This window comes from Furipterus horrens, unplaced genomic scaffold (assembly GCF_987537825.1).
Source record: "Furipterus horrens unplaced genomic scaffold, mFurHor1.1.pri manual_scaffold_7, whole genome shotgun sequence".
NCBI lineage: Eukaryota > Metazoa > Chordata > Mammalia > Chiroptera > Furipteridae > Furipterus > Furipterus horrens.
The window spans coordinates 133,079,372-133,106,833 of NW_028327177.1; the positions used below are offsets into that span (position 1 = coordinate 133,079,372).

The 27,462-nt window shown below is 44.3% G+C and overlaps 2 protein-coding genes across 16 annotated transcripts in view; one reads left to right on the plus strand and one right to left on the minus strand.

Annotated features, from left to right (window-relative positions):
- The window catches only part of MLH1 (mutL homolog 1), a 33,084-nt gene extending 26,412 nt beyond the window's left edge, over positions 1 to 6,672 (plus strand). The window contains exons 14-19 of the mRNA XM_090284496.1: positions 1,480 to 1,588; positions 3,390 to 3,453; positions 3,839 to 4,003; positions 4,508 to 4,600; positions 4,880 to 4,993; positions 6,219 to 6,672. Of these exons, the coding sequence (XP_090140622.1) occupies positions 1,480 to 1,588; positions 3,390 to 3,453; positions 3,839 to 4,003; positions 4,508 to 4,600; positions 4,880 to 4,993; positions 6,219 to 6,386 (713 nt within the window). The 3' untranslated portion in view covers positions 6,387 to 6,672. The remainder of the gene's footprint in view (positions 1 to 1,479; positions 1,589 to 3,389; positions 3,454 to 3,838; positions 4,004 to 4,507; positions 4,601 to 4,879; positions 4,994 to 6,218) is intronic.
- A 1,222-nt stretch (positions 6,673 to 7,894) lies between these two features.
- LRRFIP2 (LRR binding FLII interacting protein 2) overlaps positions 7,895 to 27,462 on the minus strand; it is a 94,992-nt gene continuing 75,424 nt past the window's right edge. For 9 of the 15 annotated variants that reach the window (XM_090284486.1, XM_090284487.1, XM_090284480.1 and 6 more), the window contains 7 exons: positions 25,362 to 25,454; positions 19,514 to 19,615; positions 19,111 to 19,243; positions 17,477 to 17,526; positions 12,602 to 12,725; positions 9,924 to 10,003; positions 9,179 to 9,331 (listed from right to left, as the gene is read on the minus strand). In XM_090284486.1, the coding sequence (XP_090140612.1) occupies positions 9,194 to 9,331; positions 9,924 to 10,003; positions 12,602 to 12,725; positions 17,477 to 17,526; positions 19,111 to 19,243; positions 19,514 to 19,615; positions 25,362 to 25,454 (720 nt within the window). In that variant the 3' untranslated portion in view covers positions 9,179 to 9,193. Of the gene's footprint in view, positions 8,822 to 9,178; positions 9,332 to 9,923; positions 10,004 to 12,601; positions 12,726 to 17,476; positions 17,527 to 19,110; positions 19,244 to 19,513; positions 19,616 to 25,361; positions 25,455 to 27,462 lie in introns of those variants that run through there. The other 6 variants (XM_090284492.1, XM_090284488.1, XM_090284493.1 and 3 more) reach the window with 4 other exon arrangements.

Sequence of the window (27,462 nt, forward strand, 5' to 3'; positions counted from 1 at the left end):
CAGAATCATTTGTAAAATATATGCAGGATCTACAGAAGAAAACAAGGGGACACGTGCTTAAAGAAACAACATTGCCAGCACCTCAAAGCTCTGTGTCCTCCATTCCGGTCCCATCCCCTTGCCTTCTCCCTTGGGGTAACTGCAACTCTAAGTTTTATGATTATTTTCTTTCTTTTTATTATAGTTTTACTATCCATAGTTTTACACTTCATATAAATGAAATTTTACTGTCAGTATTTTTATGAAATAGACATACCCACACATCTATGCTCTTAGAATTCATCCATCTGGTTACACTCTGACTGACGTGGTGTAGTTGATTCCACTTCGTGACTACACTGCACGTTTGGTCCCTCGCTCTGCTGCTGAAGGACATTTGGAGGACCCGCATGCCTCATCTCTGCCTCTCACCCATCCCTTTCCGCACACCGGCAGGGATCTAGAGCGTGGCACACAGGTTGGGAAGCTCTGCTGCAGGGCGTGTACTTAGGAAAGTTACTGCTGAGTTATTTGGCTCTTTTGGAAATCTTGATTATTTTGATAGTCTCCTGGTACTTACTGTTTTAATACCTCTTAAGCATACCAAACATACCTATTTTATCTTCTTGTTGATATTTCCAGTCTCTGGAACCTTCGCAGGTAGGATTCTGTGATTTTGCCTGGATTCTAGTTCTCGGTGCCTTGTTCCTTTGTGTGTTTTGTCATATTTGACTGCCAATTCCTGGTACTTTATCTGTGAAGGATTACTTGAGGCCTGGATTGAAGATGGATTCCTTCAAAGACGTCTGCATTTCATTCTATCAGGGACCTGAAGGAACACTCAGCCCTGGAATCTCTTTAAACTAAATTCTGCACGTACAGTTTCTTGCCACCCTGTTTCAGGGGAATCCTGGCTGCAAAGGCCTGTGAGGACCAGCTGATGGTTACAAAGTCGCAGGGATGTCATTTTTTCCTTTACTCCCAACACCAGGGCTTGAGACAGTGGGCGCTTGTGCTTCCTGCCCTTTGACGGGGAGGGGACTGGGTGTGGGTCATGGTAGGACATCTCTTCCTTCACACTGAGGGTGCAGCCATAGGGTCCCAGCTTCATGTGTGGGGAAGTGGTCTCCTGTTAGGCTCCCCATTTCAAACCATTGCTAGGCTTCTATTTCTCTTTCTCCACACCCCAGTGTGTGCAAGAACTAAAGTTCATGATTCCTGAGGCTCCTCTCGTGTTTTTGGGTAAAGCTGGCCTCAGCTCTCATCACTTCCCCGGCTTCCTGTTTTGTGTTAGACTGTGATCTTTGATTAATCCTGAATCTTTTAGAAATTCCTTGTTGCATTTTTAAAAATTAGGTATGTGTCATTCCTCACTTTTATTTTCAGCAAGAGGCCCAGTTCAGTCATCTTTCTTACCTGTCTCTCGTCCTGATGCTTGGTGCGTTGGGCTGCCCGGAGGTGCGGGCGGGCCGCCGTCACTTACCTGGTTTTTTCTCCCAGCTCTGCAGGAGATGCTGCACAACCACTCCTTTGTGGGCTGCGTGAATCCTCAGTGGGCCTTGGCGCAGCATCAGACCAAGCTCTACCTTCTCAACACCACCAAACTTAGGTACGTGAGGGCGTGCGTGCAGGAGCGAGCTGCCGGGCTCAGGCCCAGGGAGCTGGGGGAGCAGCCGCACGGCGTAGTGGGAAAGGGCCCGCACGCTGCAGTCAGGGCCAGGCGCAGCCCCTGACGGCTGCTGTGACCGCGGACAGGGTCCTTCCCCCGACTTTGTCTCAGATGTCCCAGCTGTACGTGGCGATAAACCTGCGGGGTTTTGTGAGGATAGGAAATGGCACGAGAAGCCTGGTCAGTAGGTGCTTGGTGCTCTGTGAATGTTGGCTGCCATGAACCAGGTGCCGAGTGAGGGCTTGGTGCTGATAGAGAATTCTAGCATCTGCTGTGAGGGCGGTGCAAGAGAAAGCAGACCGGATGGCTCCTTCCCTCCCTCCAGCTTTGGGAATGTAGCAAAGGCTTCCTGTAGCCACCCAGCAAGCCAGGGGGTGGATGACACAGAGACGGCCATCCCAGTAGGGCCGTTTGCCCAGTGCTTAGTCGGCGACATTTCTATGGGTTGTTTCCAGGGACCTTGGTGGATGAGCTTCTGTTGAGTCTAGAACCCATATTATTAAGTTCGCAAATCGGCAGCACAGACGGGAGGGGGCTGCCACCTTGCATCTACTGGACGTCACTTGCGCACGGTGGGACTCTCCCACTGAGCTGGCTGTGGCCTCACAGTGCTGCCCGGCCGCGTGAGTGGGGCAGCCACTATATGGTGCTTGGAGTTGCACGTGAGATTTGATCTCCCTGAGCTAGAAACCACCCCAGTCCTCATTGCCTGGGCTGGGACACCCTCCTGGGCAGCTCCCTTGCTGTGAGAGGCTTGTCAGGCTTGTGCAGTGCCCTGGCTCTTAGTGATGGTTGGGAATACTACTCACCTTGTATTGTCTTTTCCAGTATCTAAGTGCCTGATTGCCAAGGCTCCGAATCACAGTTGCGTTCAGGTTCTTTCATTTCATGGATACAAATCCAGGCCAGTCCCAGAATGTCAGCTGTTAATAAATGTGAATGGTTTCCCAGTGGGAAGATAAAGAGAGAACCAGGTTCAGGGGGCCACATCGAGATCCAACTCCTTCCTTTCCCGCTTTACTAACTCTGACCTAGGACAAGCCAGCTACTCACTGGGTGCCTCAGTTTCCCCACAGCAATGCTGGCATAAACAGATCTGTGTCTACTTTGAGAAAATGAAGTCCTTAAACAAGACCTACATGGTTCACATTGCTGTAAGAACTATAAAAATACCAATTATTTCAATTCTGTAGTTCTGTAAATAGTTCAGTATATTGTATACGTCACAGCTGCTTTGGGAATGTTGCCAGTCTAAACCTTATACCAGTGTAATCTAGTCCTGCCTCATGTCCACTGCTGGTTACTTAGGAAATCTCGCTGCCCTCCTATACATTCCCTATCATTTCTAATGGTAAGTTGTAAAAAAAAGAAAGAAAGAAAAAGTTTATAGGATGCTTTCTAAGCGGGGAAAAGGCAAGCAAACAAAAGGTCCTTAACTCTCACTACAGGATGTCAAAAACCTTTGACAGCGCCAGCTGTGGGGAGGGCACGGGTGATCAAAGCAGGCTTGGTTTCAGTGCTCGAACCTGTGTGTGGAGGCCGCTGGCCGCAGCCGGGGCCGCAGCACACGCTGGAATCCCAGCTCTTCGCAGGGGAAGATCTTCGTAGCCTGTTGAGAAGGTCCCCAGCAGCGCAGAACCATGAGTGTCTCTGCCACGTTTCAGGGGTCAGTTCTCCCTACTGTGCGGCTCTCAAGCATGGATTCAGCTTTTCCTTAAAGTGACTTCATTTTTATTTTCAGCGAAGAACTGTTCTACCAGATACTCATATACGATTTTGCAAATTTTGGTGTTCTGAGGTTATCGGTAAGTTTTTTTGCTGCTTGTCATTCCTGAAACTTCAACAACTGGTCATTTCTGAAAATAATAGCTTTGCCCCATTATCTTTCTTGTAATGTGATAAATTTTTCTAAATATGCTTAGTTTATTATATGAACTACATATGGAAATATCTTTAATTATAATAGTTTTATACAAAGAACAGCCATTTGGTAGCCAACTTAAACAAATGTTTATTATTATAGAAATTACTATATCTACTTAAGAAAACCTGGGAAGAGGTAAAAATAGAAATGAACATTCTCTAAAGCCCTTGATCATGGTTTTGCGGCTCCTATAGTGGTTCTGTGGTAATTCGGGCTTCCTTCGGGTGTGTTAACACTTACTCCTTAATGTTGTTGCTCTTTCCTAGGAGCCAGCACCGCTCTTTGACCTCGCCATGCTCGCTTTGGATAGTCCCGAGAGCGGCTGGACAGAGGAAGACGGTCCCAAAGAAGGACTTGCCGAATACATTGTTGAGTTCCTGAAAAAGAAGACGGAGATGCTTGCAGACTACTTCTCCCTGGAAATCGACGAGGTATGTGATGGCCATTTTAACACCTCAGTTGTAGTCTTCAGATAAGAGTAGTCTTCAAATAAGAGTCAAGTTCTGCAGTTGGTCCAAACTCAGGATGAGACTCGGCATTTGCATTTCTAGGTTACACAACAGTTTTTTCATCCATTCATGCCCATTCCTGTTCCGAGGGTGAAGGGCCTTGACACGAGAGGCCAGGTCCTAGTCCCTGCCAGCTAGTGAATGAGCCTCCTGCTCTCCATTTCTTCCTCTTACCCCTTGATCTTTGGGGCCTCCCTTCTTAACATGTTCTTTGGTAGACCCAGAGAAAAGGTGGTTCTGCTACATGTTGGGACAAAAGGCTCTTAGCTGTCCTGCCCCCAGTGCCCAGCCCAGTTGAGCACCTGGTCACCAGAATGACAGGCATGAGGACAAGACATGGAAGAAGCTCTGGGGAAATGGAATTTATGTAAAATGTAATAGCATTATTTCTTGTCCCGCCGTCCTGACCTCCTTTTCCCCAAGCAGGAAGGGAACCTGATTGGATTACCCCTTCTGATCGACAACTATGTGCCCCCTTTAGAGGGTCTGCCAATCTTCATTCTTCGACTAGCCACTGAGGCAAGTGATCAAGCCAGTGTTAAGTATGTGGGCACGTGAGTGTGTGCTGGGGGAGAGGACACGGGGCCCCACCTGTATTTGGAATGATAATGATAACAAGGTGAAATAGCTGAAGGCCCCGTCTCATCCCCATCTACCCCCCAGCAATATTGGCTTTTCCAGTTAACAGCTTTGATGCCTAAAAAGTCATTTAGTTTTAGAGTCTGTTTTCTCCATTTAGCAATGAAGGCTGCTTAACGCACATACCTGTATTGAGGTATTGAATTCTCTTTGGACCAGGTGAACTGGGATGAAGAAAAGGAGTGTTTTGAAAGCCTCAGTAAAGAATGTGCTATGTTTTACTCCATCCGGAAGCAGTATATATCCGAGGAGTTGACCCTCTCAGGCCAACAGGTACCGTGGCGATGCTGGGGCACCCGGGATGGGATGGGCCCTCACACAACCTTCAGATGAAACTTGCCCATCTCTAAATTCCTACGATTTCACTGCACACACAGACAGAATGGTCAGCTTTTATTCATGAGTTTTGTTTCTTCTGCCGCTCTAGAAGGTACTTCCAGAGTGATCTGTCAGATGTAAAATCACCAGCCATCACAGTGAGAGATGGGAGGCAGAGTTCGGTTGTCCAGGGCGAGTGGGTCCATCTCCCGTTAAAGTCCCTAAGTGTAGCCACAGTCTTCAGATCCTGGACCGGTCTCCCCAGGCCCCTTTAGCTTTCTCCTTCCTCTCCATCTGGCCGCTGCTTTGCCAGGAGGCCAAACCCCCAGCTCTTCTTACGGAAGGAGAGCTTGACATAAAAAGGGCCTGGGTTCTTCATGTTTCTGTGTCCCTTTCCCCAATCAGATGACAATGCTTTTCCAACAACAGTTATTTCGGAGGGGTTGGTTGGGATTGAATAATCCAAGAATCAAAGGGTAGCACCTTGACGTCCATGACCATCCTCAGTGACTACTGCGGTCATCCTCTGAGGTGAAGTGATGTACTCGTTTCACAGTGGAGGGAACTAAGGGGCAGCTGGCATGCTCAAGGGTGCCCAGAGCCTGGAGGTGTTGGAGCTGAGATTCAGTCCTAGGTCCTGTTGGCCAAAGCCCCTAGGGAATCTCTCATTCCAGTGAAGGAGGTAAGTTAGAGTATCGCATTTGATTGGAAAAATTTACTTCAACGAAAGGATGGATGAGAAAGAACATTTTCTTATAGGTGAAAGTTATTTTTTTCATTTCTTCCCTGTGGTGCTTTTAGGAATATGTGGCTACATTTAGACCCCCAAATTTAGCAGCGAATTAAAAATTTACTTCCTGTTATTGCTATCCAAACATCATAGTCAGGATCAGCCATCATGTTAGATCCTAACACAACATCACGTTCTCCCTGAGTGGAAACAGGGTCCAGGGGAGAAAGTCTCATGAGAGCCGTGGCTTCTTCATTTCTGCCACCTCGTCTCTCGTGTTCAGGCCCATCGGATCTCTCAGCAGCTGGCCTAGGTGCTTCACAAGCATTAGGTCACACGGCCCATTATGAGATACTAAGACCTTCCTAGCCCAGTGCATGTCAGCCAGGAAGGCAGTGTATGCTGGGATGCAAACAGGGAGGCTTAGGACATGTACCATGTCTTTTCTAGAGTGGAGGCCCTGGCTCCACGCCACACCCCTGGAAGTGGACTGTGGAGCACGTCGTCTATAAAGCCTTCCGCTCACACCTCCTGCCTCCTAAACATTTCACAGAAGATGGGACTGTCCTGCAGCTTGCCAACCTGCCTGATCTATACAAAGTCTTTGAGAGGTGTTAAATGCGGTCACCTGTGGACTGCGTGTGCTGTCCTCCCTGTGTATCCTGGTGTGGTAGGTCTTACGGTTGAAGACTCACGTTTGCCTCCGAGCTAGTAGCACTCCGTACGCTTGGTGGATGGACTATAAAGCAATGGTCAGATGTATCCTAACATGATTTATTTCATTACACTTGAAAGTTTTTCTCGACTGATTTTCACCTAGTATATACCTGATAGTGTTAAAGAATCCCCAGAGTAATTTGAAAGCCCCCTGGGCATCTGATAAAATTTCTAATAAGGCCTTGAAGATTTCATAGATCATGATTCTTTCTGTATTCTGATAAATTCCTCATATCAAGTGAAAGATACTGTGTTGGTTCAGGTGCCTTTTAAAAGAGATCCTGAACACAGAAGAGGCTTGACGGCACTGCCTGTGGAGAAAGTGGAACTGAAAATCTAGTAGTACTTTTCATAACCAAAGAATAATTGATCTTGGATTTAAAAAAGACTTTGGAGAAGAAAATAGTCCTAATCCAGTCTGTAACCATGTGGCTTTTTAAGGTAGTCTGCTTTGTTAATGGCTATGACTACTACAAGCTTAAGAAGTTAAAGTTCTAGGTATTCTTGTTTGAAGGATGATATAAAAATATAAACTTAAACTATAAGTGCCTTTATGATAAGCTACTTTAATATTAACCCGCATTAATAGAAATGTGCAGTCAGCCCAGGAAGGAAAAATGCCTGTATTTTTTTGGTAAAGTCCAGATTGCAAGACTCAATGAAGAAAGTTCTGTTAGAAAGAACGGAAAACTATGTTATAAAGAAGCGGAGCCATTCCGTGTAGAAAAGACCGGGAGCAATGACAGATAGAGACATACTTTTGCCACGAAAGGGGCAAGAGGCAGGTTCTAACACTTAGGACTTCAGAAAGTAGACCTGGGGATCTCAAGACGTGAGATGCGTGAGCCGGGAGGGACACAGGCGAGTGACTGTGGGTGCCGAGGAAGAAGGGTTCCATGGCCGCGCGCACTGCTCCGCACTGTTGGTTCCAGCGGTGAGATTATGGGATAAACCTGCATTTCAGAACATGCTTCCCTCCTCCCAACTAGCAAAGCATCTTAGTTCAAAAGATTGGTTTTATATGTTAAAAACAAGGGTCTCATTACTCTAAACAACAGAATAATTTATTCACATTTGAGTTACCTTCATTATCTAGTGTCAGGTCTAATTTTATCCTGATGTGGCCTTGATTTATTGGACTTGCCCCACAGAGGCTTCGATAATCATTTCCATAAAACCACCTTGATTCTGACAGTGAAAGAGAACCACAAATCCTACGGAATGACTACACTTGATAATAGAAACCTCTTGAACTGGGTAACTTTAAAGATGAAACTAAAATTCTTCAAAGGAAAAGGTCTATATTCCAGAGTTTTCCTCAGGAAGGAGAGAAGAGGGGCAAGTAAGGCATGGTTGCCCTGATTTGTTTTACAGGCTCCTCTAACAGAATGAATGTGTCAGTAGCCAAGTGTGGTCAGCAAAAGGGTGTGTTTAATAGAATCTTCAGGCGGATGTCCCACTTGCCTGCCCCCCCGCCCCCCAATTGGGCTTGTCTGAGGTTTCATTCCACAGAGCAGCAGCAGATGTATGAAATACCTTAAAAGATACAGCACAGTTGATGTTGAGGACTAAGGACCCTACTCTTCCTTTAAGAGTATTAGGCCTTGGACGTCCCCTGCCCCATGCAATAAAGCATCTTTTTCTAACATTTTCTTATATAAATTTAAATATTTTACAAAAAAAGGCTTTTTTCCTCCAAACATATAAATTTTAGTGAAACATATATTCCCCACCTGTGAACTTGTTTCTTCACTAAAATATAAACGCTATCTGACCGTAAGGGTAAATGTCTCTGACCGCTGGAGATCGCTGAAGGCTGAATTGCACTGTGGAGAAGGCACTTGTGTTTTTTCTGAGGTCTCCAGCAAGTAGCTCAGTGAGCACTCCCAGAGTTGCTGTCCTCTGAACCTGAGCAAGGCCTCCGAGTGCCCAGTCACTGAGGCAGCGGGGGGGCGGGGGGGAGTGGTGAGTAAACTTGATTCTAAAATTATGGGGGGGGGGGGGGATGGACCAGTTCTTGGTCTAGAATGAAACTACGAACAAAATCCAAAATGTTCATTCATGAAGACTCAAACCTATTTCATTCTCTCATAAATTATAAAATACAAAGGTGGCTATATTATGACAAAACTCAAAACAGTACTGAAAGGGGTTTGTCAGTGGACAGAAGTCAGTCCCTCCAGGTGGGGCCCCAGGAGCAGCACGCAGGTAGGTGGGGGGCCCCCCTACTGCTGGGCCAGAAGCGCTGTCCTGTTGGCCTTCATCTTCTCCAGCCGCTTGGCCAGGTGGCTGTTGGTCATCTCCATCTCCTCAATCTTGTCCAGGGCTGTCCGTAGCTGCAGACAGGAAGAATGCGGTCACTTCACGGGGTCAGAAACAAACCAAGTGCTACTTCATTTTCAGCTTTCTGGCCAGTGGACATACTGCTCAGTGTAATGGTCTCGTCAGCTACTGGTGTTAAACGAGGATGCTGAGCATCAGTCACAGACAGGACCCACAGAAGCTGGAGAAATAGACCCGATCTCAAACAAAATTAAAATTACCCCTTTTCTTACTATCTAACTGATCTAAACATATAAGCAAATGGCAGTCACTGTGCAGGTCAAAGACCAACACAGAGAGGGACTCCACTGCTGTTTCCTTAAGATGGGACCCAGGATTCACTTCCTTATGCAACAAAGTATTTATTTCCAAAGGAGGTTTTCTTTCTAGGAATGCTTTCCAGGCAGGGTGTTAAATACCTCTCGCTGTAGCTTCCTTTTTTCTGCTTTCAGTTCATCTTCCACTTTCTCCGCATTCTCAGCAGCAGTTTTATATCTCAGCACCTGGCCCTCAAGCCGGCAGTTCTGGAAATAGAACACAAGCCTCTGGTGTTGGGCACTAGGAGTCATCACTTTTTGCAGCCATGATGGAAATACAATGTCATTAAAATTCCAAGTAATCTAACACTAACAAGTCCCCTTAGGGTGAGTCATAGGCCCTCTCAGAACCCAACTGCTATTTATAAATCAAGAAATGTCCCTAAAGGGTTACACTATAGTCATTATAAGGCCAGTTTCCCATGTTAAGTTTTATGATGACCGTATTGGTTAAATGCCAAAGTAACATTGCAGAAGAAGACTGAGTAGAAGTTTTTAGACATCTTGAAATGTACAATAAGCACTTTGTAAGAAACTATGATATTCCTGCATTCTCATGAAGTATCTATAAAAAACAATTATAGCTATAGTTTTCTATATTTTCACAGGAAATTGAAGGCGGATGTGCCCTGCCAGGTATTCTCCACTGGCTTTTTCACTTTAATACAGAGATATTCTAGAGATCCAAGTGTAGAGGCAGCCCAAAGAAGCCTAGGCATTCATATGTTAGCCATTTAGATGCAGGAGGCAGATGTGCCATAAGGAATTTAAGTCACTTGCTACCATTAGAAGTACTTACACTTTGCTCCAAGGTGGTTATATCCTGTTCTGCTTTTGAAAGCTTAAACTTGTATTCACTAATTTGCCTATTAGCATCTCCTAGAACAGAAGAGAACAGTGAATCACCACCTCTGAGAGGTGAAGGTGTGACCCATCAGGGAGTGATGCCCTCTCCAGCACAAGAGAGGACCGTGCAGTCTGAGGAGACAAGGGAAATGCACACCGGGCAGCCCAGCCTCCGGAACTGGATGCTACGAGAAGCTTTAGCACTTGCATTCTAACGGCGGCATCCCTTGGGTCATGAGTTAGAAGAAAAGGCACTCTTTACCCCATGATGTGTGTAGGTAGAACACTGAGCAAGCAGCCCTGTCAGCCAGCAGCCCCGTGGCCCAGGGAGCCTCTGGCTCACAGGACTAGGCCCTCCAGTTCCCCGGACCCCAGCCGGGCACCCTCGCACCTCCCCGTCCTGCTCTCGCATATGGCAGGTGCCCCTTGCTCCCCACCTCTGACTGAAGTCTTAACCAACTTCCAAGGTTATGCTCCGTTTTCACCTCCTTCATGCCTCTCCCTAGTTAACTATAACTTCTCCTTCCCTTGTGGCATTTTGTTTGCACCTTTTATAATGTTTATCGTGCATTCCTAACGTTATGTATGCAAGGAGAGGTTCTAGCCTTTTTGAATCCACCTCTATAGCCACATGCTTTGCACATAGCACATGCTTAATATATATTTGCTGAAATAAATGCTCTTCAATAACGTGATAATATGGTATGGGTACAGCTATATATATATCTGTTTACATATATTTGACCTAAAAAGTAAATCATTTAAAATGAGAAGTTTATAAATGACAGGGGAGAAAAAACTTCTTGCAACAAGCCAACTTTAACAACCTGAATGCAGGAGGCTCTTCTAACTGGATGGTTAACTATCACTCTAAAAGTAAGGGGTTATGAAACCCTCTCCCCAAAAGCCACCTGGGAGTCAGAGAATGGTCCCTATTCCTGGGCTCTAAAGCAGAAGCTTCAGGATCTAGTTTTTTAATTCTTCAGCCCAGGAACTTACTATCAAAATGTACTGCTCTTTTCTCACTCTCCAACCCAACCATTCCTTCTTCTATGCAGAAGTGTAAGCCCTGCGTCTCAGCCATCTCTTCTGTTTTGTGAAGTCCCATCCCAAACGCCATGCTTCACAGCCACGGCAGCGGCCAGCCCAGCAGCCCCCCAGGCTCCTTTCCTGGCCGTCTGGTGCAGGGAGCTGCCTGCTTTTGCCTTTTTTTTCTTTTTTTTTAATCCTCACACAAGGACATATTTTTCACTGCTTTTCAAGAGAAGGAAGGGGCAGAGAAAGAGAGAAACACTGATGCAAGAGAGGAACATCAATTGGTTGCCTCACATATACGCACTCACTGGGGATTGAACCCACAACCTAGGTATGTGTCCTGACCAGGGATTGAACCTGCAGCCTTTAGGTCCATGGGACATTTCTCCAACCAACTGACTACACTGGCCAGGGCTACCCGCTTCTGCCTTTACCAGCGAGGCCCAGCCTTCCCCGGTGCTGTTCAGCTCAACTCCACGTACAGCTCCAGTCCGTGCTTCTCCCTGCCTTCCACAAGCCCTGGGTACGCCTGCCTGCACTAGGAAGCACTCACGCTAAATAAACGCATGTGCATTCCCCTCCAGTATGATTCCTTTTGATTTTACTGCTTTAGGCCAATCTCTTTCCAATCTACCCCCGTCCCTGTCCCCAAGACTGTTAACAGCCATCGTAGCAGTTCAGCTCACCATCACAGCCTCCTACCTCATCAGCTCCCCTCTCGTCATGTCCCTGTCTTCATCAACCCTCTGTGCCAAAGTGTCATTTCTTGAACAAAATATTCACCAGGAAGTATCACAAAGGTCATACTCAATATCCAATAAAGGATATAACACTAATCTCAAAAGTTGGTATTAACAGTATTAATAAGCCTTAATCTAAGAAGTCTTTTCTCTTTGGCCTACTTCAGAATACTTAGATGAAAAAGCCATGGAATAACCAATATTTTAAAATAAGTTACCAGAAATGCCACTATTCAAATTGGAAAAATAAAAGTCTCCCTTGTGAGAGAATTATACAATAACTATATGACTGGCTTCTGGACTGTCCCTACCATGGGAATTACTGTGAATATAGTAGGCATTTTAAAATAATATGGGGTCAAAAGTAGAAAGGGAGAAAAACTGGAATATTATAAACTGCTTAGGCTTACTTTGTGACTTTGTTTTAAATTCCATCTAGTAATAATTTGCGTTAACAAGAAAATTGAGAAAATTCTGAAACTGTTCAATATTATTAGTGTGAGTTAGTTCCAAATATATCCCTCCAATTATTCCAAGGTAATTCCCCCAAATAAAACTGGAATTAGGAAGAGTGCTACACGGGAGCCTGAAGTTGACCTGAGCAGGGAAGAGGACTGTGTTAGGATGTCACTACTGGTAAACTGTTCCCGGAAACACTGCTGGGAAGGGGAAGAGTGGCCACCCCTGCAGCACGCAGGCTGGCAGAGGCCGCTGCTCGGTTCCAGGGCTGACCCGGAGCTGAGCGCTAACCAACCTTTGTAACAACAGCTCCTCTTGAGAAATGCGATTACAGTCCCGCCCCCAGGACACGGCCCGCAGACACGCTGGGCTGGGCCGGGCCTCCCCCAGCACCTACTCTGCATCTCAATGAACTGCAAGTCCGAGCCGTTCTGCAGTCCGGCCAAGTCCCCGCCCGCCGAGCCGTCGGCCCTGGAGCACTTCTGCCGCTCCTCCTCCAGCTGCAGCTTCAGCTTCCTAATCTGCGGAGAGACAGAGGCTGCTCAGCAAATCTGGTCTCAAGGAGGCAGACGCCTGGCCCGAGGGCCACATCATAGAAGAAGGCAGGTCCTCACGCGCCACACAGGTCATTCATGCAGAAGCCGTGGTCTGGGGTGCCCGCTGTGCTGCTGGGAGAAGCCGTGAACAAACATGACCAGGCGCGAGCTCCAGGAAGGGGCCGTAGCAACGGCTCCACGTTCCTGGTTGTGTAGCATTTCAGAACTTCACTTTCCACTGTTTCTTTTTTTGTTTGTTTTTATTCACAATGGAAATTCTACGGGCAGTTAAATGTCTTTGTTTTATTTTAGTTAGGTTAAATAGTCTTAGAAATTTTCCTGTATACAGAAATAATTGGAAATATATTTTTTAGTTCGGCTACATGATCTACCTTATCTTACCCAAAATAAAGGACATACAGAGTAGCTTATTCATAATAGCCCAAACTAAAAATAATCCAAAAGTCCACCAACAGGAGGATAAACAAACTGTGGTACGTTTATACATGGAATTACTACTCAGCAAAAAACAGGGCGGGCCGGGGGAGTACTGTTGAAACAGGCAACAACATGGCTAAATCTCTTAAGTACGTGAAGGATGCATTCCAATTACATAAAACTCCAGAAAGTGCACACTAACCTACGGTGACAGGAGCAGATCAGTGGCTGCCTGGAGAGCAGGAGAGGAGAGAGAAGGGAGGGGCAGCCAGGACCGTGTACAAAGGAACAGAAACTTTGGAATGTTAGGAATATTTTCACCATCTTGATTGTGGTGATCACTCCACAGGTATTGTTGTGAGTTGAATTTTGACACCCCTGCCCCCCAATTCATATACTGAAATCCTCAAAGTATGCCCTTACTTGGAAATAGGGTCCTTCACTGCAGATGCAACGAGGAAAGCCAAGATGAGGTCACACTGGAGTAGGGAGGAGCTCCACTCCAATATGAATGGTGTCCTTATGGAAAGAATTCCAGATGAAGAGAGACACACAGAGGGAAGATGATGTGAAGACACAGAGAACGTTATCTAAAAGCCACAGAATGCCACCAGGAGCTGGAAGCATGGAGCAAATGTCCCTTCACAGGCCTCCGAAGGAGCCCGCACAGTGCTAATACCTTGATCTTGGGCCTCTAATCTCCAGAACTGTGAGACAATACATTTCTGTTCTTAACTGCCCAGTCTGGGGTAGTTTGTTATAACAGCCCTAGGAAAATAATACAGATATGTACATTTGTACACTTTCGGTATGTGCAACTTATTCTACACTAATTATACCCTAATAAAGCTGGGTTTTTCTTGTGATTTGCAAAATAAAGAAACTAAAAAATAAAAGGGACTCTGGGTTGGAGGAAAAAATAAAGCTGAGTGGAGAGAGGAAGGAACCCCACATGTGGAAAACAAAGCAATTGGGTAAACACAAATGCCCTGAATTCTGAGGCCTCTAGTCCCGACTCAGGTCGTAGAATGCAGACAGCTGGATCCACACCCCCAGGCAGGAGACCGGAGTCACAGCTTTAGAACTCTCTGGCCAGCCTAAAACAGAAGACCAACATTCCCACATTGAAAGTTCCCAACAAAATACCCAGCCACATCAATCTTCACTAAAATGTGGACAAGCTCACCCATTTCCTCGGGGCTGCCCATTGGCTAGTCCCTGCCTCTGAAGACCAAATACATATACATAAAAAGAGCATGTGGGAGGAAACTAACTGTAGACAGAAGAAAACATCAGAAAACACACCAACCAGTCTATCAATATCCTCTGAGATAAGTGAAAATATCTGGATCCTTTAAATGATTGCAGAAATAGAAACTCAACAAAAGTATTAGAAAATTAAGTTGAGAAACTTTTAAAAGCAAAGCAAAAGAGGGTAAAGGAGATGGAAAAACAGGAGAAAAACAAAAAGAGCCTCAGTGCCAGAGGACTGATGTCACCTCCTTCAGCATTTCTCCAAATGCTACAATTGTTACCAAGTCCACCCCTCCCCCCCACTACACACACACACACACACATACAAGACACACACGGAGCTGCTGCTGGGAAGGAGAGACAAAGCCTCCCCATGCCTTCTTCATCCTTCCTCAAGGGCAAGGGGCAACTTCCCCAACTGTGTCAACTCTATGCACAGGGGTCACGGGGAAGCCTGAGCCCCAGGAACAAGCCTGCCGCTCCCCTCACGGGGAAAGGGCGAGCTCTGCACAGGGACTGAACCCGTGCTTCCCAGGCACCTCTGCCCCTTCCACACACACACGGTCACCATTACTGTCTGCCTTGAGTGAAGCGAGACTAATCTCCTTATCCCCATCGCTCCTCTTTATGTCCACCGCAAACAGGGTCATACCTTCTCCTGCACTTCCCCCAAAAGGCTCCGTACAACTGCTACTCTGTCTTCATCTCCCAGTCTTTCCCAGAGCCTGAAACTCTCCCACCAGGCCCCCTGGATTCCCAGTCTGTCATCAGCAATGCCCCTTCGCCTCGATCTCTTCTCAGAGCACCCCCTTCACCCCGTGCTCTAACAGGACCCTGCTTCCCCTGCAGCCCTCCGAAGTCCTGTTTCTTTCTCCCACAGCCCTCCTGCTGCGGGGCCTGGAAGGGAATGGGTGTCCCCTTGCTTTCCTCGCTGGTGCCCAACTATTCTCCCTCCATCCTCCCTAAAGCTCCTGACTCCTAATCTGACCTCCTCAAATTATGCATACGAACTACCCCTCATCGCTACCATTCTCCCACTCTTCACTATTTTAGCTGCTGTTTGCACTTCATCAAAATGATTCCTGTCTTAATTCTTGGCAATTTCAAAATACATCTAAATAGAGGATTTCTCCTACAACTGACACCTCAGCTTCCGGATCACCTCCTCTCCATCATCCCTTCCTGCCTCCAGCCACTCACCCCCACAGTCATGGACGGTATCTCCTCATTAATAATGCAATCCCTACATACCTCCAATCCACGTATCTTCTAACTGCTATTCCAGATCCTTCCAGCTCATTCTCTCTGGACCCCACCTCCAAAAATCCTTTGATCCCACTAGCACCTATAATCAATCCATGGCTCCTGTGCCTTGATGTCTCCCTGGATGTCCTCACGAACCTCCTTGCCCAGCTTAATCTCTAAGTCCATCATTACTCTCCCACCTCTTCTGCCCTGTTATACTCACATGGGAAAAGCTAACTCTGCCCACTCCATGTCTGCACCGATACAGCTTAATGTGGCTAGAGAAACACAATCAATGAATTCACACAAACCTCTAACATACCCTACAATTTACTTGTTAATTACTTTTGGTGTTCATTGCCTGGTCTCCTTCCACTAGAATGCAAGGTCCACTGGGGCAGGAATCTTTTTTTAAATGATTTGTTCATTGAAATATTCCAGATGCATAAAATAGTGCCTCATTCAACATCTGAATGATTGAAGAGGAGTTTCCAAAGAAGATAACACAGAATATGGGAAGGGAGAAAATCATGCAGGACAATTTCCCAGAACTGAAAGATAGGAATTCCTAGAACTGACAGGGTCCCAGACCATGCATGAAAACTCCAAACCACATCACCGTGAAACCTGAGAACACTAAGAAGAAAGAGTATGATACAAGCTTCCAGAGAGAGGAAAAGGGGTCACATACAAAAGATCAAAAACAAAATGTCCTTGAAATTCTCAGCAGCCAGACTGGAAGCCAGAAGACAATGAAACAATTTCTTTAAAAAAGGAAGAAAAAAAGATGAAGGAAAAAAACAATTATAACACAGATTACTATATCCAAACGGTTGAATCAGCTCAGAGGGTAATATGAAGACATTTCCAGGCCTCCAGGGTTAAGAAAAATGTACAACTCACATACCCTGTGCTCAGGAAGTTACTGGAGGACATACCAAAATAAGAAAATGAATACAAAGGATGAAGGCAGGCAAAGGAAACCCTAGAAGATGAGGAAGGGCAGCCAGGTCTCTCTTACTGAGGGAATCAGCCATTAAGTTCAGAACGGGATGAGTCAGAGGCTCCAAGAATCAGAAGGATGGAACTGAGAGAAGACTTCATGCATCTGAAAACGCTTAGAGGATTTAACTACTGTTGGAAAGTCTGCAGCTAAATTACTAATAAACACATAGAAAAGCAAGCAAATGAAAAGGAAAACTACAATATTAACTTTGGGGGAAATAAAGAGTTGTGGAAGAGATGAAAAGAAATCCTAGAATGCGACATGGCTCCCCTGTGGGTCGTGTTTACAGAGTTCTAACGACAACGCAAACAGACTGCAATGACATAAACAGACTGGAATGACGCTGTTCCTTTATGAGGCGGCAGATGTGGGGATGGGAAGTATACATACATGTGTAGTAGGGGCAGGGGATGGAAGAAAGCTAAATGTTCACCTTCCATAGATGGACGGCAATAGAAAAACGGAACAACAGAAGCAACATAAGCATGTTATACATAAACAAACAAGAACAGTATACACCAAAAGAATTAGCTAAAAACACCAAGTAGGAATGGTCATGGGTAAGGGTGGGGGAGGCAGACAGAGCACTTCTGGCTTCATAACTAGCTCTGTGGAACTAGTTGATCCTCAAATTATGTGTCCTATAAATTTGTTTACAGAATAGGAAACAACAAAGGTAAAGTGTGAATAATCTGTTTAGTCTTCAAATCTTACCTGAGCACTGATATTTAAAATAAGCACATCTCTAACATTTTGCCATGTGATTTTAGTCCGATGAGAAGAAAGCCTTTACCTGTGATAGCAGCTCTTCCTTTTCTCCAGCAAGTTTTCGTAGCCTTACATCTAAAACGAATTTAAAAGGTTATAAACTGAATTTGTAATGCAATATAGAAACAATTAAAAATAATTCTACAAATTGAAAGATAGCGAGTATTATCTGATAAACAACTTACAGCTCTGACTATCAAGATGAAAGTTTTAATGCGTTAAGGAAAAGTACTTAATTATTCAACACATCTCCACACAACTGATATTTACCGGGCACTAAATACAACATTTGCTCCCAAGAGCAGTGATTTTCCACTTAAAAGACAAACTGAAGTACATAGATCATTTCCCTGTTTCAAAACTTTGCAAGCTCTGACCCGTAGACAGCCAACTCAAATGCTGAGGGCGCACCCGCAGGCTGAAGTAAGCCCTTAGCAGGAGAAAACAAACCTCGGGACAGAAGACAGCGGTTAAGCGTGGGACTCAGAGGAGCTGGACAAAGAAAACAGAGGAACACAATGCTGGAAGCAGCAAAAACCCACAAAAGCTAGTGGGGGCAGGAATGCGGGCCACCACGGGCTAAGCAGGCTTGGGTGCAGGATCACGGGACTGCTCCTGGTCTGGAGTCGGGCTGCGGGGGCTACTTGTTCCCAGGCACACATATTAAAATAGGCCTCTTGGGCTGAGGGGTACCCATAGATGAGTAAAAGCAGCAGCTGACACCTAGTCAGCACCCCCTACAACAGGTCAGGATCATGGCTAAATCTAAGCTCTGATTTCTTCTGCAGCACCTTCCCATCAAGCAGAGGGAAACCTCCGACCTGCCAGAGCCGTAGACTCGGTCCATTCTCTAGAGCAGCTCTCCCACGCCATGCTAGTAGCTTCGGCTTCATTAACGTGCTCCACAACTACCCTTCTGCAACTATGGACAGTGAAGACGGTGCTTACTAGCTTTTGTAAAGTTTTTTGACTTCCCCTACTCTTATATCCCACTCTTCTAGGAAACCTACACATCTATTATTTATTTTTTTATAAACAAAGGTAAGCTGATGATACAGTATCTACCTGTGTCATTTTCTTCCTTTACAGCAGGACTCTTAGTGGAGGCAACTGATGGGCATCTGTGTGGTTTCCTGAGAGGCGTCACTACGTTCTTGAAGGGTTACATTTAAGAGGCTTAGACTTAAAGAGGCTCAGAAGTCCTGTTCTAGAAATAACACTCTTATGATATCTACCTTTTTGGTCATCTGTTTCTTGCCTTAAGAAATGAGGTGGTAAAGAGCTATAAGAACCTTGGGTAAGTAACAGAACATAAAACCAGATGCTCTAGGAAGAAAAGATACTTGGAAAGTCGCCTACCAGCCCACTGGTTCCCTGGGACACAGGTCTGTATTTAATTGAAAAAGTGATGTGTCATATTTAAGTGAAAAAAGCAATGTCTGCAGACCTACAGTGCTTCCTTCCAAGGGACTTACAATGACCCAAGATCAAGGATGTCTGAAGACAACGTGCCCAGATTTATTCCTGTTAAGGATCTAGAAAAAGCTCTGACAATCCTTGTGTGGTTGTGTGGTTTTTGTTTTCCAAGATGGGATATGAACAAGCTGGAAGTCTAGAAGGGTAACATTAATCCAAGTCAACAGAGCACCCGTGTCTTACCTAGAGGGCCTTCTCCTGCTGACTCCAAGACCTGAGCAGCTTCCTGAGACACCACCGTGATGGCTCCGACCACGGGTTCGTGATTGACATCGCCGTTGGGAGTGCTGTCAGGGATGATGACTAAGCCATGCTTCTGTGGGGAAGGAAGAAGCCCACCATCACCAATACAGCCCCCCAGGGAAGCAGTGTGCTCTGTGAGGTGACGCCATGACAACAGGTCTGCCACAGGGGAAACCTGGTTAGAGCCGGTCACGTGGAATACAGCTCTGGAGCAGACATGACTTAAGCGGACCAAATGTGGACTGGAGAACGATCACTGTGGTTTGTGCTCATGCCAGGACGAAAGGCAGGCAGAATACAGCGTGGAGGGTCACGAGCTCCAGGCGAATGCTGACGTACGTACCTCTCCCGTCTGCACTGTCTCCTTCAGGTCAGCCAGCTCCTCTCGGAGCGTATCTCGCTCACTCCTGAGGCAGGCAATGTATTCTCTCTGTTTCTCTAGGGCCTGGTTTTAGACGGGGTAGCAAGGGAAAGAATGGCACAGAAAAAAGCAAGTGAAAGGGAGCAGAGAAGTACCTGATTCAAATAAAGACAAAGGCATAAAAGACGAGGCGGCATTAAAAGCTTGGAAACAAGCAGTTAGACAGGAGAGGAAATACAAAGTTACGTGGATATACATCTCCAGAAGCGTTTTAATAACAACTGGTTAATCGTGCATAATCTTGGCCAGACGTGCTTATCACATCAGGCAGGAAAACGAATCTTTTTCAGTCAATGAAGAAACAGGAAATGGAAAATGAAGGCAGCAGTAATGTTAAAATAAAGTCGACCTTACTGATCTCCTTAAGACTTTTTCTTTTGGTGAATCAATCAAACTCCCCACATTTCAACTAAAATAGTTTATTCAGGAATATGGTTGATTTTTTTTTTTTTTGAAACAAGAAAAAGTTCTGGAAGAAAAATGACCAGTATATACAAGCTATTGTAATGAACTATGGACTGTAGTGATTTTTCAGCAAGGAGCATAGCAAAATACTCCTCAAAAACCACTTAATTAAAAATAGCTTTTCTCCAAGGGGACTGTCAAGAACCTATTTTGTAACTAAATACAATTAAGAGTAATTTGGTTTTCTGACATACCTTCAAAATATGAAAAACGAAAATAACACACTGACAAAATAAATATAGCCCACGTACAGAGGGCTGCAAATACGAGTTTTAGAACCCAGCTTTTGAGTCCTGGCACTTATCAACTGATCGATGCCTGAGCTTCCTCGTCTGAAAAAGGGGAAGAGGTGGCGGCAGCACCCACCCCACAGACACAGACTTAGAGGGGTCCTCAGTGGGAAGCCCTGCCATGCTGCGCGAGGCCACAGCGAGGGCTTGGGAGCAGCCAGCCAGCGTTTCCGCCTGCGTTTTCCGGGTCATTGACTGCTCTCACAGCGGTCGGAGCTGAGGACGGTGAAGAGGCAGGGGCAATTCTGATCGCCCGTAGCAAATCAGACCTACTCTATGTCATCAAGTAACCCAGCCTTCAAAACACCCCCAAGTTAGGCAGTCTATTCAGGGACCCAACAGCTGGGCTATCTGAAAAAGCCTTTCTCTCCCCATTTGTTCCTATATTTATGTTTTCTGCCAGCATTCCCATGAATCCAAGAAGTTAAACTACAAGTCACTTTCCTCTCAGTTGCCTGGGTTTAGAAGTGGGCCAACTGCTTAGTGACTGGTTGCTGAGAAACTGGACACTTTTTAAAATTATAATCCTATTCTGCAACCAACTGGGAATAAGTCAGTAGGGGATGAGAGCAGCTACCATTTGTGTGGCATCGTCTATATGGTAGGCTCTGTTATATATACATATGATTAAGCATTTATATGTCCTATATATGTATATATATAAACAAAACTTCTCCCTTACACACCTTATATTTTGTATTATCCCCATTTCATGGATCAAAAAGTAGGGCTCAGGGAAGTTATATATATATATATATTTTTGCCCAAAGTCACAGTAAGTAGCAAAGCCCTTGCATACTTTTTCCATATCATAGCAACTTGAAGGCCACAATTATGTCCTGTCCCCTTACTGTCACCCCGGATACTGCTGGAAAGCAGTCCACAGGGCCAGTCCTACTCCTCACTTACCCAACTATACAACAGCTAACTTTCTTTCAATAATTCACACCACATGACATGTCTCGAGTCTGACTGTAAATTCATAACATGAGTTTCTAATAACATAAGGCATTCCTCAAACACTTCAAGCTAATATTAACATTCCATCACATTAATAACAAATGTAACGCTAAGACAACAAAGCACACAAGCAGTACTTTTCCATCTGTGGCCAGTCACTTGACTGCCTGCTGGTTAGGTATTTTTGGTTACTGGTATCTGCGTGCATAGTTATGTCATGCATCACCACATGTAACTGCATCAGTGGTTATTGTCACAACATGCTCTATAGAAACACCACCACCAAACAGAAGAGATCTCCTAGGAACAGACCAACCTGAAGCTAGGAATTCTAGCAAATACTCAAACATGCCTTTTGCTCCTCCTCCACATCTTATAGCAGTGGATTTTGTCTTTACTTTTGGACTTTTTAATTTCATCTTCCCATAATTATGGATGGGAAAATAAAACACATCCTGTAAGTTCTCTATTTCACCACAAAGCTTGAAGAGGACTGAAATACCTCATAATTGGACCAAATGTATTCACGCTAGATCTGAAATGCTCTGTACTACCTGACCATATAACCACTAACCTTGTGTTTGCATTCAGTAATAGCTCCTACAGTGAATTTTTTTAGGGTAAAAAGTACATGCTTGTGGAGATCTAAATAATTCTTTATCCCTGACCTAACCTCAAATTCTAGGGTCAAGAAGCCTGAAAGATATGTATAAGAGGCTGAACTTTTGGGCAACAGGTTAACTCTCCATATAATTGCACAGGGGCACAAATATCTTTAGTCAGAATGGCAGTGAGTCTTATGCTGGGCTATATGGATGTGTGTGTGTGTGTGTGTGTGTGTGTGTGTGTGTATAATCTCCTTTGTATGTAGTATCTATTCTACACATGGCCACCTGGTGCTTGGACCAGCCTTGGCGGATAAAGGCATGAGCCCCAGGATCAATGAAGGAAGAATTAAAGAAAACTGAACTTTAATGTGAGAATAACGGCCATGCTCATTCATGAAGCTACTAAATTTAAATCTTGAAAATGAATCTAGAGACGAGTAATGCAATAGGTAGTCACTGATCATGCTGAGTTTGTGTCTTTATTAGCCAAGGGAGGATCAAATCACACACATTAGAATGGCTACTACCGAAAAAATAGAAAACAACTGTTGGTAAGGTTAGAGAGAAACTGGAGCATTTGTACAGAGCTGATGCAATGCAGAACGGGGCAGCTGCTATGGAACACAATGTGGCGGTTCCTCACAAAATTAAACACAGAACTGCCATATTATGCAGCAATTCCACTCATGGGTATACACCCAAAAATAAATGAAAGAAGGGTCACAAAGAGAGTTCACAAACTCATGTTCACAGCAGCATTATTCAGGACAGGCAAAAGGTGAAAGCAAATCAAGTGCCTGTCAACAGAGGACTGGATAAACAACTGGTACATACAATGGAATATTAAGTCTTAAAAAGGGCATTCTGACACATGCTACAACATGGATGACCCTTAAGGACATTATGCCAAGTGAAATAAGATCATCACAAAAAGACAAATACTAATGATTCCACTTATATGAGATACCTAGAGTCAAACTCATAGAGACATAAAGCAGAATAGTAGCTGCCAGGGGCTGCGGGGAGAAGGGGCTTCAGGGAGTTATAGTTCAGTGGGTACAGAGTCTCGGTCCTATAAGATGAAGAGTTCTATGGATGGATGGTGGCAACGGTAGCAAGACCATGCGGATATACTTAATGCCACCAACTAACGCTACACTTAAAAATGGTGTATTTTATGTTATTTGTACTTTACCACAGTTTAAAAAAAATTTTTAATGTCAAAGGAGAGACAAATTATTGACAACAACTTGGATGAATCTCAAGGGAATTATGCTGAGTGAAAGAAGATAATTCCAAAAGGTTATATACTGTACAATTCTGCTTACATAACATTCTTAAAATGGCAAAATTATAGAAATGAAGAACAGATTAGGGTCACCAGGGCCTGGGACAGGGTAGGGGAGGTAGTAGCTATGGCTATAAAAGGGCAACAGGAGAGAGATCCTTATAACAGTGACGACAATGTTCTGTATCTTGACTATATCAAAGTCAATATCCTGGTTGTGATATTGTACTATAGTTTTACAAGACGTTACATTTGGGGAAAACTACACGAGGGCATACAGGATCTCTTTGTGTGTGTATTTTTTTTTTTTTTTACAAATGCATGCAAATTTACAATTACCTCAAAAATGTTTTAGAAGTTTAATTTTTAAAAAAGCCAAAGGCAGTCCTGGCTGGTGTGGCTCAGTGGATTGAGTGCTGGCCTGCAAACCGAAAGGTTGCCGGTTCGATTCCCAGTCAGGGCACATGCCTGGGTTGCAGGCCAGGTCCCCAGTTGGGGGCATGTGAGCAGCAACCAATTGATGTATCTCTCACACACTGATGTTTCTCTCCCTCTTTTTCTCCCTCCCTTCCCCTCTCTCTAAAAATAAATGAATAAAATCTTAAAAAAAAAAAAACAAAACGCAAAAGGCACACACGGAAGGAAGATATCCACTTATTCATTCAATAAGGCCAAGAAAATTAAAAAGTCAAATAATTTACATCTTAACCATCAGCTCAACTTTTTAGTAAGAAAAAAATTGTTTTATTTTGAAGAGCTATTTTATTGGACTGAGAGGCTTGGAATTCTTCTATGGCTGGTCCAAAATAATCAGTTTAAAAATAATGAGATAATTATTCAAAGAGAAATCATGGACCTCAGAATTGTGCTAAAGAAAATTAGGTCCTAAAAGAAACCCATTCTAGATATTGGCCAGATTTTAACTAAACTTTCAAATTATCTACTTTGTGCCAAACATCTTTTTACAGCTCATTTTAAATTTTCCAAGTGAAAATTTAAATAAAATCAGTAGGCTCACACTTCTAAAATTCTTAACGGAGTTGTTAATTTATACTCCAGACGGCTCTTCCAGTTCTGGGTAAAATTTTAGAAACTTGGTATTTAAGTACTAGAAACTCTAAAAAGGTAGCTTTACTTCTTTAAAGCTTTTGGTCTACCAAACTCGTAGGAAGTAATTTTGTTTCCCAGGCGTTTATTAATGACAGGACAGGGTCACTGGAGGTGTGAAAAGAACGTGATACCAGGCCTCGCCCAACAACGGAGGGTGTGACCCATAGCGTTAGGTGTATCACACGTGTTCCTGGGGATCTCTGCTTCCTTTCCCTACCCCACCTAACCCAAGCAGAACAAGTCTTTCTCACTGTGCCCTTAGGAAAAGGGGTTCCTTCCCTGTTGCCCGTCCCACCCCACCCCCCACAGCCGTTCCCTGACAAGGTAAGCCTCCAGCAGCTATGGCTGTGTGGTGGTGCCCCAGCTGCAGAACAGACAGCTCATGCCATGAGACGGGGCTGCCCGTCAAGGGCCCCACGGGATGAACTGGTAGCAACTTTTTCAGCCTACTGTGTACTTAGAATCTACCTGAATGGCTTAGCAAAAAACCACTGAAGTCTTTTTCCTTATCTGGGCCCCTGCTTTGGGGAGTTATGAGGTTATAATTAGAAGATGACGTCACAACTTGGCAGCTCTAGAAAATCTGACATTCCTATCCACTTTCATAATTAAAGTGATTTTAATCTCTTCCTATTTTACTTACCAAGGATTTATGGAATGCTAATAACCTTTCCCCCACTCCTAACTCCTTATCCTCTTGCTTCTCAATCCAAATTCTTGCAATGTAAAGATAAAAAGTTACCCACAAAGTTTGAATTAAATGCCTGTGTTTGCTTCTGGATAAGAATCCTGGGGAAATAAAGAACAGCCTTAGAAAGTTCCTACTTGTAGGTTTCACAAGCCCAGAGATGGCTGGACAGAAGAGTTCTTTCCACACACAGTATCAGGTTTTCCCACAGAAGTTTGTGTCTTCTGCTTATTAGTATTTCACGCTGTATAAATTTTTAAAAATAGTCAAAAGGACAGATTTTTAGGAATCTCTAGGTTACATTATATTGGTCTATTCCTCATTGATGAGTTTCAAACCAAAGCCCAATTTCACCTCATACCCTAATGTTTTTATCTTTCCAAAGAAGTGTCTCTTGGAGCTCAAACACCTCTTTTGTCATGGTGTCTATTTTCTGCTGCATACGCTGATTCTCCTGCAGAGGAAGAGGGAAAGAAAAGTAATAAAAGAGCAGAAACATAAAAGGCAGGGGGTGAGGGGAGGAAAACAGAACAAAATTAAAGCTGATAAAGAAACTTAAATGGGGAACGAGCAGTGTCTGTGGTGAACAGGAAAGCAAGAGGTGCTTGCAGAAAAGAAAGATGACATCCAGTGTCTTGGCGACATGACTCGCCTTGGCTCACCGCTATGAAAGTAAGTCAGGGGCCTGGGGATAATGTTCCGCCCACAGCTATGCGGCAGCAAGCCAGCTAGGGTTTCTGTGTGCATGGAGCTCCACATGTGTGCTCTTCCAGGGATAACTGCCTCTTTTCCAAACATGGAAAAACTGACATTTTTAAAGAAGGAAATTCATATTTGCTTATGATCTTTATCACAGAGAATAAGCAGTAGTTTTAAACGTTATTATCTTAAGCAGAACTAACTAGAAAAGGGACAGATCTCAGCTTCATCATTGTGAATTTCTGTTAGCAGAGTCTACGACAGAAAGAACGCCATGAATTACAAATGAATACTCACACAGATGTTTAGAAAAAGTAGACTCAGTATTTAGCAGTTTTTAAACAACTCTTCTGTTTACACAATGTTTAATGACCCTGCTATGTTTAACAGGTTTTTTTTAATGCATTATTGGTAAATTATCACCTCCTACTTTCCCAAATCACACACATTCCTTACCTACTTTAGATATTGATATCTAAAAGATGTTAATTCTAAATATAAGAAACACCTAAAACTAATTTAACGCTTTTAAAATTTGTATACCCAGCACCCTGGGCTTTTAAAGAAACCACAATGACAAATTACAGAAATCACACATTACAATTCCTCCTGAACATCATTATCAAACTAAAAACTAGAACACTTAACCATTTCTCATTTAAGCTACTGAATTTGAGAAGCAGTTCCCAATACAGTTTTAGTATTCTTTTGATATCATAAAAGGGGAAAAGTATATATCTTAATTAGTAAAAGGAGTAACAAGTAGCTGGCACACTGACACACAGAAACACAAAAGGACAAAAGGAAGAGGAATCCACACTACTTTTAAATACCAGCAGCAAACAGAATTTGGATAATATGCTTCTTGCCATATATGGGAAAATTAAGACAACAAACTTCACGTGTAACTTGATATTTACAAAAGGCTATCTGTGTCTGCATTTAGAATTCACGAATTCCACCTACTTTCAGCAGGCTAGTTTCAATTCAAATACTCTCAAGAATGAAGAAAAGTAACACAAACCCACAAACAGAAAAAAGGTCATTTCCTCTATTCAAAGGGGTTTTAAAGTTATTTATAGGGAGAGAGATTAAGAGAGGCTGGAGCCTCCGTGGGGGAAAGAAGAGCGGTGGGAGGTGGGTGGAGGTGGAGGTGGAGGTGACAGTGTCTGGGTGCCCAGGCACGCGGCTGAGTGAGTGCGGGAAGCGAGGCATCTCCGGGAGAGCACTCCGAGATGGCCTTCCTGACACCACGCGTATGTCTCTAACACTAAGGCAACATTAGACGCCCCCCACCCCCGGATAACACTCCGAGAATAGTGGGTAGGATGTCTTTTCAACAAACTTAATCCCGTACTCACAGAAATGACCACCTCAAGAGGAAAGACCACACTTAAAGAGGAACAGAAGTGGCATGTGAGGTAGAGGCACAAAGGGTGATCATGCTTTCAAAGATGCCTTGGAGGACAACACTGCTCCGCAGTCCTAAAAGGCGGCCAGCACTGTGGCACTCAGAGTCCCTCCAGCAGCAGAAACCTGAACTCAGCACTGGCCAGCCTTTGCCTTTGTGTATTAAGGTGCCTCAACAAGTTATTTTCATTCAGCCACGGCAGCAATGTACCTTACCTCAGTGAATACCATGCTTATTCCCCAAGAATCACGTGCCAAAGGAAGCATTCACTACATTCCAAAGAATAATGGCACTCTAATTTTTCCTTTTGCCCACTTCCTAAGGTATCTTCTTCAGGAAAGAATGTGTTTAT